The sequence below is a fragment of the Chlorocebus sabaeus genome, chromosome 20 (genome assembly GCF_047675955.1).
Source record: "Chlorocebus sabaeus isolate Y175 chromosome 20, mChlSab1.0.hap1, whole genome shotgun sequence".
Taxonomy (NCBI): domain Eukaryota; kingdom Metazoa; phylum Chordata; class Mammalia; order Primates; family Cercopithecidae; genus Chlorocebus; species Chlorocebus sabaeus.
Genome location: NC_132923.1, coordinates 44,948,014 through 44,960,665, shown reverse-complemented (window position 1 = coordinate 44,960,665; position 12,652 = coordinate 44,948,014). Strand labels below are relative to the sequence as shown.

General features: G+C 41.2%; 1 protein-coding gene across 3 annotated transcripts in view; it reads right to left on the bottom strand.

The window, feature by feature from the left end:
* Positions 1-4,292: 4,292 nt before the first annotated feature.
* TGFBR3 (transforming growth factor beta receptor 3) overlaps positions 4,293-12,652 on the bottom strand; it is a 205,686-nt gene continuing 197,326 nt past the window's right edge. For all 3 annotated transcript variants that reach the window (XM_007977984.3, XM_007977985.3, XM_038002872.2), the window contains exon 17: positions 4,293-7,779. In XM_007977984.3, coding sequence (XP_007976175.2) covers positions 7,661-7,779 — 119 coding nt within the window. In that variant the 3' untranslated portion in view covers positions 4,293-7,660. The remainder of the gene's footprint in view (positions 7,780-12,652) is intronic.

Genomic DNA, 12,652 nt, shown 5'->3' with positions numbered 1-12,652 from the left:
TGCCTAGAGTCCAAACTTCTATTTCAACGTAGGCAATGTTGATGAGGAAGCCAGCTGGAATTACAGGCACCCGCCACCATGCCCAGCTAAGTTTTGTATTTTTAGTAGAGACAAGGTTTCACCATGTTGGCCAGTCTGGTCGTGAACTCCTGACCTCGTGATCCACCCGCCTCGGCCTCCCAAAGTGTTGGGATTACAGGCGTGAGCCACCGCGCCCGGCCAATGTTTTCTAATTTATTAAAATAAAGTTTATGATGATCCATTATTAAAATTTCTGCTATATCTGTTGTGTCTTTTTTTAACTTCTAATGCATGTGTTTACTTTTACTTAATTTTTGCCTATCTCCAATAGTCTTTTAAAGTAATAATTAACTTGCCATGTTGGATACTCTTACATTTTCGATCTTTTTTTTCCAATGTACAACTTAGAGCAATTTAAGTTTCTCCATAAGTTACATGTTTTAGCTGCATGTTTGAATGTAGTATTTTCACTATTTTTCAAGTTTAACCATCTAATTTTCTTTTTTCTTTTTCTTTTTTTTCCCTTGAGATGGAGTCTTGCTCTATCACCCAGGATGGAGTGCAGTGGTGCAGTCTCAGCTCACTGCAACCTCTGCCTCCCCGGTTCAAACGATTCCCCTGCCTCAGCCTCCCGAGTAGCTGGGACTACAGGCACATGCCACCATCTCCAGCAAATTTTTCTATTTCTGGTAGAGATGGGGTTTCACTATGTTGGCCTGGCTGGTCTTGAACTCCTGGCCGTGGGTGATCCACCTGCCTTGGCCTCCCAATCCAATTTTCATTATGACTTCTTGAGCCATGAATTAATTAGAAGTGTTTTTTTTTTTCTTCCCCCATTTAACTGATTGTCAGAACATATAAAGTGGTTTTTTGTTTTTTTGTTTTGTTTTGTTTTGTTTTTAGACAGAGTTGTGCTCTGTCACCAGGCTGGAGTGTAGTGGCACAATCTCAGCTCACTGCAACCTCTGCCTCCTGAGTTCAAGTGATTCCCCTGCCTCAGCCTCCCGAGTAGCTGGGACTACAGGCGCATGCCACCACACCTGGCTAATTTTTTTGTATTTTAGTAGAGACAGGGTTTCACCATGTTGACCAGGATGGTCTTGATCTCCTGACCTCGTGATCCGCCTGCCTTGGCCTCCCAAAGTGCTGGGATTACAGGCGTGAGCCACTGCGCCCAGCCATAAAGTGTTTTTAAATTCCTAAATGTATTGAATATTTAAAAATTAATTTCATATTCATCTTTAAACTATTTGTATTGTGATTAGGTAACCTGATCAGTATGATTAAATTTTGTGATATTTGCTGAGAATGCCATTATAGTTCCAGGAGTGGTATATACAAAATTCTCAAATTGGGGGACACAGGATTCTATGTATGAATCTTAAATCAAGCTTAATTACATTGTTCAAATCTTCCATATCCGAATATTTTTGACTTGTCAACTTCTGAGAGTGATATGTTAAAATATCCTACTGTGATGATGAATTTGTCAGTTCCTCTTTTTCTGCTTTATAATTGTCACTTTTTTTTTCTCTCTCTTTAAAGCATTGGAGTGTGAGAACATAATAGATAAGGATATTAACTACAGCAGAATATCTTGGCAAAAAACTAAAATGTCCATTACTAGTGCATTATCTGAATTCATTGTAAAAAATATCATGCAGCCACCAAAAATCATGAAATTTGTTCCATATCTAATAATCTACAGGAGGTCCATGTTAAGTGAAAAAGGCAAGTTGCAGAGTATGTATATTGTGATCCCATTTTTAGTAAGCGAAACAAAAACTTCTATATTCATGAACACGTTTCAATATGTTTGAGTTTGAAAAAAGGCTGTTGGCTGGGCACGGTGGCTCAAGCCTGTAATCCCAGCACTTTGGGAGGCCGAGACAGGCGGATCACGAGGTCAGGAGATCGAGACCATCCTGGCTAACACGGTGAAACCCCGTCTCTACTAAAAAATACAAAAAACTAGCCGGGCGAGGTGGCGGGCGCCTGTAGTCCCAGCTATTCTCAGCTGAGGCAGGAGAATGGCGTGAACCCGAGAGGAGGAGCTTGCAGTGAGCTGAGATCCGGCCACTGCACTCCAGCCTGGGCAACAGAGCAAGACTCTGTCTCAAAAAAAAAAAAAAAAAAAGAAAAAGAAAAAAGGCTGTTAACATCAGCTCCTCTAGGTAAGTGACTGGAGGGAGTAGGAAGGGTAGCGTTAACAAATATCTTTGTATTTCACTTCCTATGAAAACCATGTTTTTATTTGGGCAATTTAAGGTAAGCCTAATAAGAAAATGATGATGATTAGCATTCATCTCAGGAGGCCTGAGAAAGATATGCCATATGAAAAAAGCAAGTCACAGGCTGGGCGTGGTGGCTCACATGCCTGTAATCCCAGCACTTTGGGAGGTGGAGGTGGGTGGATCATTTGAAGTCAGGAGTTCAAGACGAGCCTGGCCAACATGGTAAAACCCCATCTCTACTAAAAATATAAAAATTAGCTTTGGGTGACAGAGTGAGACCCTGTCTCAAAAAAAAAAAAAAAAAAGAAAAAGAAAAAAGCAAGTCACAACTGTTATAATCCAATCTTCTTTTTTGACAGGGCCTTCCTCTGTCACCCAGGCTGGAGTGCAGTGGCATGATCTCAGCTCACTGCAACCTCCACCTCCTGGGTTCAAAGATTCTCCTGCCTCAGCCTTCTGAGTAGCTGGAATTACAGATACATGCCACCCCAACCCACTAATTTTTGTATTACTAGTAGAGACAGGGTTCCACTATGTTCGCCAGGCTGGTCTCGAACTCCTTACCTCAAGTGATCTGTCCACCTTGGCCTCCCAAAGCACTGGGATTACAGGCATGAGACACTGCGCTGGGCCATAATCTAATCTTATTTAATGTCACGGACATGTTGATATGAATTAAGGAAACATCTGGGAACACATACGCTAAATCGGTATTCTTATATTCAAGTTGGAGGATTACGGAGGCCTTTTCATTGCTACATGTCTGTATTCTTTGCATTCATTTTATACATATATATTGTTTGAACAAGAAAGATAATTTTTTCTTACAAAAAGCCTATGGACTCCCACCAAAAACAACAGCCGAGACACATCTGCAATAAAATCCTACATGCAATTCCGGCCCCTTCACAGACTCTCTGAAGCCAATTTATTAATCACCCAGGTTTTTCCTCCAGTAGACACAAGGAGAGTTTGATGGTAAACAAAATTCATTGACCTACCAATTCCTCCCACATATCCTAAGAGGAGCTGGTTGCACGGGGCACCGTAGCTGTGAAATGCAGCTTAATGCTATTCCTGCTCTGAGGGTACCCACCTGTGTAAAATGTGAGGGATGGGCTGCTGGCCTTGACGCCAAATCATCTAAGTCACTAAAAATCTCAAAAGGGGAGTGTGGTCTATAAATGCATATTCAATGCTGTAATGTAATATTTGATATTGAACGAGAACTTTTTTCATTACAAATTTGTCTGTGGGTGAGGATGCCAAATAGAACTGAGATCTGGGGAGGTGAGAGAAATAGCTGGGAAGGCAGGCAGATTAGCCTCCTCGGAACCACGCTTAGGAATCTGCACTTTAGCCTGAAGGCAAATTGGGGAATTACTTAAAGGCCTCAAAATGGAGTCTTTTTAGGATTTCTTTGGCTGCATGGTGGAGAAAGAATTGAAGGGAGCAAAATGGAAAGTTGGCATACTAGTTAGGAGGCTGCTGCAATGACTCAACTCAAGAGACAATGGCTCTTGAGCAGGGTGCAACAACAGCCGGAGCAGGACTAAGTCAGTGGTTTGAAGAAAGAGACATTTTAGAGGTAGAATAACACTTGGACTTATTGATTTGGTTAGAGCGGAGCCAAAGAGGCTGTAAATTCCCAGGTTTCTGGCTTGGACAACTGGAAGACGGTGGTACCATCTGGAGATATGGAATGCTGGAAGCAGCACTGGGGTATTTGAAGGGGCTAAAAATAGTAGACCTTAAACACGTATTATTTTTCTTTGACTCTGGGAGATTGACAGAAGGCCCAGGAATGGTTTCCAGGGCTAGACACCCACTTCCAAGTCCCCTGCCACGCTTCTCTGAGAAGAGCAACAGCTCCTGCTGCCCTCTTCTTATAGTCCGTAGGCCCTTCCCTCTGCTCTGCACCTCCCTCTTCCTCATCAACACAGTTGGACCAGACGATACATTCAGGAGAAAGTCACAGTGAAAAAAGTTACATCAGCCTGAGGGGTAGAATTTAATGATGACAAGACAAGACACATATTAATAATTGATATATATCTTTTTATTATGCACAGATAAAAGACTTAAAACTGTGGTTATCAAAACTATACATCTAAGCATCTTCACAAAATAGCTGACACACTGAACAGAGAAAAGAATACAATGGGGGTGTTCAAACTGGCCACAGGGATTTTAAGGGTACTCTTTTTACCCTCATAGATGATGAAACCAGCAACAAAATCAGGCTCATTCAGGAAAAACCAGAAGAGAGAAGTATTGTATTTGGAAACTGATAATAGTCCTTTTTAGAAAAACATCTGTCAGTTTCATGAACAACCCCAGATAAAACAAACATGAAAAAAATCACATAGGACTCACCCAACAAAATGTGCTCTGTTAACACAACCAGCAGTACAATCATTCGAACCATGAGGTAGTTACAGTACAAAAAGACTGGCACGCGTGTGAGCACCCCACACACACACACAATCATGCCCACTAAGAACACAAGCAAGAAATGGATTTACAATCTTATTCCAAGATAAGGAAAAAACCATTTTTTTTTGTTTAGAAAATGCTATAGAAACAGTTTAGACAGAAGAAATCTCTGGCTTTTTAAAATACAGAGTAACAGCTGGTAAACACCACATGGTGAAAAGCTATAGCGTATTATACAGACAATCTGCCTTGGAGTTTAGGGCATTTCAACAACAGCTTCAGCATCAAACAAACAAAACAAAATGGCCTCTGCAAATTAAGGGTGTAGCCTGCAGAAATAACAAAAGACTGCAGATGAAGAGTTCAGCTGAAATACAACAATACTTTTAAAGAAACTCATAGAACATGTTATAAAAGTAGAGCTTGTACTTTGTATTAAAACTGTAAAGTGTGAAGCAATTAGAAATACTGTAATGAGAAGCTAGGGAGAAAATACCTTATTTTTTTATGTTCATTTTTTAGAAACATTTCAGAAATACTTAACAACATTCACTCTCCAATATGAGATTAGGTTTTATTGACATAGATTTCTTGATCTGAAGAATACTTCTGACAATGAGACCCAAACAAATAAAAGGTGATTTTTTTTCCTCTCTCTCTCTTTTAAAAAAAATCTTTTGGTTTGCATCTATAAATTTGTAAATTAATTTTAAATTATTTATAAAATCATTGGCAATGTAGCATCTCTCTTAAAAATATATATTTAAATATATTACAGAAGGTTTTAACTCTGCCCTTCTAAGACATCGATCTTTTAATATCTCCTAATAGCTAATTTTCTTTTTAACAAGATGGAAAGGGTTTTTTAAAAAAGCAAAGGACTGATCAAAAGAATTCACAGTAGCTGAAATTAAACATTTCATATGGAGTAACTTAAATTTATCTAAAACACTTAAATATATCTTTATACACAGATTTTGTAGTAAAATATAGCTATAAGTGACTTAAAGACTCTAGTCTTCTTTGAAGACATCTTTAAACTTTTTTATACATAGAATATGCTAAAACAATACATTCCACTGAAGGTTAGGCAAAGCGCATTATTTTCAAACACAGGTAGCGTAATCTAGGTCCTCTACTCTGATACCCTTATGTTAAAAAAAAAAAAAAAATTAAAGGAAAAAAATTCTCTAAACTCATGTCTTCTTCCTTTGTATATGGAAATCTGGAAACTTTTCAGTAGATCAATGTAGATAGCCTGGAAATCTCAGCCCTAAAGTCATCTGTTTTGGTTAAAATTTTCCTTATTGAATGTCTATATCTATTAGGTTAGTCAGATTATTACTCAACGATTTGGTAAAAATGATTGTCAATTTCCACATACTTGTTTCCCGTGTAGACACTGCCCTAAGGTTTTAAGCTTCATCAGCATTTCCCACTGAGGTTCCATTCACAGACGACCAGGCATAACTTCCTTATTTTAAGGGCAGTGGGATTTGCTTAAGAATATTTTGGGGGCAGAATCTAACTTGTTCTACTTATGGAATTCTAAGTTGTTTGGGGGAATTCTGGAAAAAGAATAATTTGCAATGAAGCTATCTTCAGCAGTAAAATAATTTAGCATGATAATTTCCCTCTGGCATTCTCTCTCGCTTTTTTTTTTTTTTTTTTTTTTTAACATAGAGGCATCACTGAGCTTATTTTAGCTGCAAAGTGGCATCTTATTATTCCATTTAATGAAATTCCCCTCAAGCCCTTTTTGAGTTTGGGATATATTTAAGGCAAGAGAAGTAAGGCAATCCAAATAAGTGCCCTTTTCCAATCTCGGCACTGTCTTGGTGGAACTGGCGACACTATTTGGATAACCAACTGGAGACCAACAGGATTTGCCATACATTTGCATCTCGCTAGAGTTTAGTTTTTATAAAAGGGCCTACTTTTTTTTTTAAGTTGACAGGTTTTGAGTGGAAACACTCACCCTAGCAAATATACTTAAGAGTAAGTTGCAACTCTAAAAGCATAAGGACATTTTCAAATTTTCTCCAGCTGAGAAAATGAATGTGCCAGATGACATATTATATACTTGCACTTGCATACACATAGAAATATATCACTGTGCAAATTTCTCCTTGATTTTATAACTGAATTTCACCTCAATTTATATATTAATTTGTCAGAAGAAAATATTAGGAATGGGCACAAATCTGTGGTTCCTGATTTTGGTCATTTTCAATTTCTGTAGGCCTATAAGAAATATAACATTTGCATTAAGACATTTTGCAGTGGTGTATGCAAGTATGGGAAGAAACAGGAAGCAGATAAGGTCATTAGCATTGGTTTGGCCCAGGGCATAAGAAAGGAATGTTGCCTTGACACTTGTCAGGGTGCAGTCGCTGAGGGCAGCACCCATCAAGGGACACATCAGACCCCACGGGGTGTGGCAGCAAAGTCAGAAGCGTGCATCCAGACGAAGGTGCGAATTAGACAGGAGGAACACTTAGAAAGCCTCAAAGCCATTTCTTGTTTTACATCTTGGTTCAGATATAAAGAATCTTTGGCCGCATCTCCTCACTGGTTCTACTATCTGGCTATTAACCCTTTACCAACTCCTTGAGTCTGGGTAAAACTCAGGGCCCCAAATTATATGTTCTCACCTGGACAAAGCAGCATTTTAAAAACTGGCATGTGTTTCACATTGAAAACCCCCAAGCCTGTGAGGGGCTGGTGGAGAAGACCACCATTTTAGCTTTCTCACATGAATTCTAGTGTGGTACAGAAGCCCAGGGTCATGTTTATATTAGCCCTGGGTGTGGGGTGAATACAATGGGTGATCTTTATACTGAAATTCATTGTCTTTACAAGGGAACCAAAATCCAGCCCTCTGAGTCTGGACATGAGGCTCAGTCATTGGTCCTGCCCTTGGCAGTAGCTGGGCTGGGCTGGGCTGGGCTGGGCTGGACTGGGTTGGGCTAGGCCGTGCTGCTGCTGGAGCAAGGTGTGCTCTGCGTGCTGCCGATGCTGTGGGCAGCACTGCTATTTTCCGAGGCTGGCGGGGAGGTGGGGACTTGCTGCCTTCCTGCGGTCTCCCCTGCAGTTAAGAAAGAAAAGGCAGAGTCAGAGAAAGACGCATATTATGTATGTGCATTCCTGAAAAGACCATTTATTCCGCATTTGCCATTTTAACCGATGTTTTTCTCAACCAGGGACAGAAGCGACTAGATCCTAGATGGCTGGAATACCTTCTAAAACAAGGTTTTGCTATTTGTTGTTTTATTTTTAAAACATCATGAATAGGAAAAAGAAGACAGCTGACTGACAGGCAGCTCTAGTGGCTAAGACCTCTGACAGTTGATGACAAAGTCCTTGAATTTCAGGGTCTACAACCTTTGATGAAAACACCACCACCTGGTCTGTGTGAACTGGCAACTGACCAGCACCTGTATTCAGGAAACACTGTCCATCTTCTTTCATTAAGATATTGTAGGATGTGGAGGGTGTGACCTTTAAATTGTAGTTAAGAGAACCTTGGAAGTTTGGGAGCCTTGTTCTGAATGCACTTGTTAAAAACAGGAGTGAAATATAGACTTTGTCCTAGCTACAGCAGAGAGAGCCTTGTGTGCCAAACAGATAAATTACCTGAGAAATTGGGGTGGGGGATAGCTGCTATTGGAAAAACCTTTTGGGGAAGGGGTTTAGCTGTTTGCAAATGCGGACTGCAGTTGCCAGCGAATGGCCTCTCTTCCCCACTGAGGTTCCCTGTGGGGTGCAGTGTGAGTATCTCCTAACACTTTAAGCATCCCACTTTTCATTACACACCCCACTGCATTTTAGTTAAAGCCATTCATCGTGCCAAATGTGCAGTGCTTTGGAGAGGAAGGAAACCTCAAGTCACACACATGGTTTGCATTTAACAGTGCAAAAGGCCCTAGAGTTAGTCTTCTCTTCGGCAAAACTGGCCTCAGTGCAACCCTCAAAAAATGGCTCTAGGTAGGGAAAAGTGATCAGGGCTCTCCAATAAAAAACACTGCATTTACTTTGAAAAGTCAGAGCATAAACTTCATAAACTTCTTGTAAGCAGCATCCCCTCCTTCAATGTGGGAAACCCCAGAGGGCCAGGCCTGTTGATGAATGAGCCTCCTCTTTCCTGTCATGCTGAAATACACATCTATCAGCCAGAGATAAGCAACCCTCCCAGTTGCTTCATTAAAACAAAACACTCAAGGAAAGGCCCTGCCCTCCAGTGCAGGAACTTGGCCCCATTACTTCCATTCTCTTTCTGGGGCCCCTCAAAAGCCTCTGTGAAAAAAGCAGTTCTGCAAAATGTAGAACTGGCTCATGTCCCTGGGTCTGGTTACAGCTTTTCCTGTCACCCCTTTCATGAACCACACAGTTATACACACTTTTGCATCAACCTCAAAGTATTTATGTGCTTGTTGTAAGTTTGGCCCTTGTTGTACTTCCTCTAATTATCTTTTCTTCTGGGATTGGCGGGATGGATAGGGGACTGGGGTCAATATTCCTGAGAAGCGGAGAAACACTGCTTTATTTTTTTATTTTTTTGAGACGGAGTCTCGCTCTGTCCCCCAGGCTGGAATGCAGTGGCGTGATCTTGGCTCACTGCAACCTCCACCTCCCAGGTTCAAGCAATTCTCCTGTCTCAGCCTCCGGAGTTGCTGGGACTACAGACACGTGCCACCATGCCTGGCTAATTTTTTGTATTTTTAGTAGAGACAGGATTTCACAGTGTTAGCCAGGATGGTATCGATCTCCTGACCTCATGATCTGCCCACCTCGGCCTTCCAAAGTGCTGGGATTACAGGCGTGAGACACCATGCCCAGCTGAAACACTGCTTTTGACTTTTTTGGAAACCTATGTTTTGGACGCTCCCCAGCACTGCCCTCTACTCTTCATGTGTGTGTATAACTAAGGGTGGGGAAATCTGCCCCCATGGCAATAACTTTCTGCCAAAAATTCACTTTCCCCAGAGTAGAAGCTTTATTTCTAGAAGGGAATCAAATCTCTTAACTATCCTGATGTCAAAACAAAAACAAAAAACCTCCAGAGACCCAAACAACTCTAGATATGCTTTACGAATTCAACTCCCTTACAAACCACATGTTGGTCCATACCCAGCTGGATCCTCACATAATCAATTAGAAGGACTAATGTGGCTATGCATGAACCACGTTTTAAACTTACATTTTCCTATTTAAATAAGGATACATCTGAAAAGCAGGAGGCAACTCCATCTTTTTCTTCTTTGGCTCACCTGGGCTTTGTTTGCTCAGCCTAATAGCAGGTAAAAAAGTAAGAAGGCCTTGCTTCATCTAGCAATAGGGAGCAAGTTTGCTCCTCCAGGAGTTGCCCTGTGCTTGATTATTGACATTCAGGAAAAGTGCCAGGACTATGCCCTGCCCAGGAAGCCTGAATATCTGCTTTCCGATGTCTATTTGCCAAATATAATTTGTTGCCATGTCAGTTTATTTTCATCAGTGCCTATTAAAGAGACCTTTCAACTTCCCGAGTTTTGGAAACTCTTGTTCTGGTGATGCAAAACACTTCAGAACAAAACCCCAAACAAACAAAGAAGCCTCTGCACTCAAGACTGCAGGATACATCTCACCAGCTGGATAAGTCAAGTTAACCCAATATTATATTGACTTTGATCCAATAAAGGGCCAAGGTGAATCTGAGAATCTGCTGGGAAATATTGAAAGTCCCCTCTTCAGACCATCCTTTCCACTTCTGTGGCTACTTTCACATGTAAGATGCAAGGTTTCTCAACATAACCATGTTTTAAAAATAACTCTTACCGGCTGGGTGCGGTGGCTCACGCCTGTAATCCCAGCACTTTGGGAGGCCGAGGCGGGTGGATCATGAGGTCAGGAGATCGAGACCATGGTGAAACCCCGTCTCCACTAAAAATACAAAAAATTAGCCAGGTTGGGTGGTGGGCACCTGTAGTCCCAGCTACTTGGGAGGCTGAGGCAGGAAAATGGCGTGAACCCAGGGGGCGGAGCTTGCAGTGAGCCAAGATCACGCCACCGCACTCCAGCCTGGTGACAGAGTGAGACTCCATCTCAAAAAAACAAAACAAACAAAAAAAAAAAACTCTTACCTTTTGACAGAATTAAGAAAAAGTTTTTTCATTGTCAAATGGAAGTGATGCTACAGAAAAATTCACGATGAGGAAGAAAGTTGAATGTGCAGGTGCTTCTACTTAATGGGCCAACAGAGACCCCTGGGTTTTCTGAGATGGGTCTTTTGGCTGTCTGCTCTCCACTGCAGTGGTCTCTGATTTTGTGGAGCACTAACTTTCTCTAAAACATCCATTGGGTGACAAATATAACCAGGCTGCTCCTAAAGGAAATGGGCAGGGAGGACCTCGTGGCTAAGCAGACTAGGCCCAATTAACACATCTAAGAAAATCAAGGAGGGCGCCTTGCTCGTAAATAAATATCAAACTTGGCCAGCAGAGGAAATGTATTCAGTCTTCATGCTTTCCTCCTAAAATCTCAAACCACATTGAGGGAACAGAGATTTGAGAGGAGGGAGAGTGAGTAGGGGAGAGAGGAATTTGGTGTCTGACATACTCTCAAGGAGGAGGGTACACTAAGGATAAGGATACTAAGCATTAATTCCACCCATCTCACAGTTAGCTATGGCTGGGCCTAGATACTGCCAGAGATGCCTTAAGAAATAGAAAAAGCCAGGTGCAGTCACTTACAGTGCCAGCTACTCAGGAGGCTGAAGGGGGAAGATCTCCTGAGGCCAGGAGTTAGAGACTGCAGTGAGCTATGATCTCGCCTGTGAAGAGCCTCTGCACTCCAACCTAGGCAACATAGAGAGACCCTGTCTCTACAGGGGGAAAAAAAGAAAAATAGAAGCAAAAAAAAAAAAAACCCACAGCAAAAAAAGAAAACAAAAACCCCATTTCTTAATGGAGAATGTTTTATTTCTTTAGCATGGCATGGAGTTGTCCAGATCTGACTTCCTGCTATCGCTTTGGCATCTATATTACAACTGGATTCTTATTTCTAAGTCTTTCACCATGGCAGGTCCTGGGGAAGAAACTATTCAGGAAAGATGTGAATAGCACTGGAGGACTCTGTGGGGAAACAACAGAAGAGTTAAAAAGAAAGGTGAGGCGAAGCTTGGTATTTAGGGCAAAGGAGACTATTGCAAATACTGTCCATGAGGATTATTACAAAGAGGAGCAGACAGCTGTTCTTTATCTCCCTGGAGGGCAGAACATGAGGAAATGAGTTTAAATGGCAGGAATAGGGATTTAGGTCAGAAAAGAACTTGCTGATCATGAGGATTGGTTAGTTATAGAGGGAATTTATAGAATCTCCTTCTCAGGAGATATTTAAGCATAGGATTGAAAACCATATACCTGGGGGTACTTTATATTTAATATTCCTTGATGCTAGAAAGAAAACAAAGATATTTTCTTCTAGGTTGCATGCAATTTTGTATTAATTAATGTCTCAGTTTCTTGATATCCTAACTGTAATTAATTCACAAGCTCACTCTTTAAGCAGAGTGAATGATACTACTTTTAATTTAGAGAAGTCTTCAATCACTTTTTATCCTTTTCAAATTTCATTCCTCCCCAGTCTCCAAGCGAAAGACTCTTCTTTTGCAGCAAAATTCTCCAGGAGGGGTGAGTTAGATGTTGTTAGAAGTCACGGGGAAAAGACTATATCAAGAATTAAAGTTTTTCACAGTGTCCTGCCTACTACTTTCTCTCTATATTCCTGCAGTGTGGCCAACCTGTTTGTATACAGACTTTGGTTTTCTGTGGTATCTTCCTTGCCTCTGTGGCCCCTGAATAGGATGCAAAGTCTGATAATAACTAAGAAGAAGAAGAAAAGCCAGGTGGAGGAGGAAGGCTGTCCCCCACAGCTATCACTACAATCCGAATCAGAAACTGGACTTGAAGCTGTGGTTTGTTCAA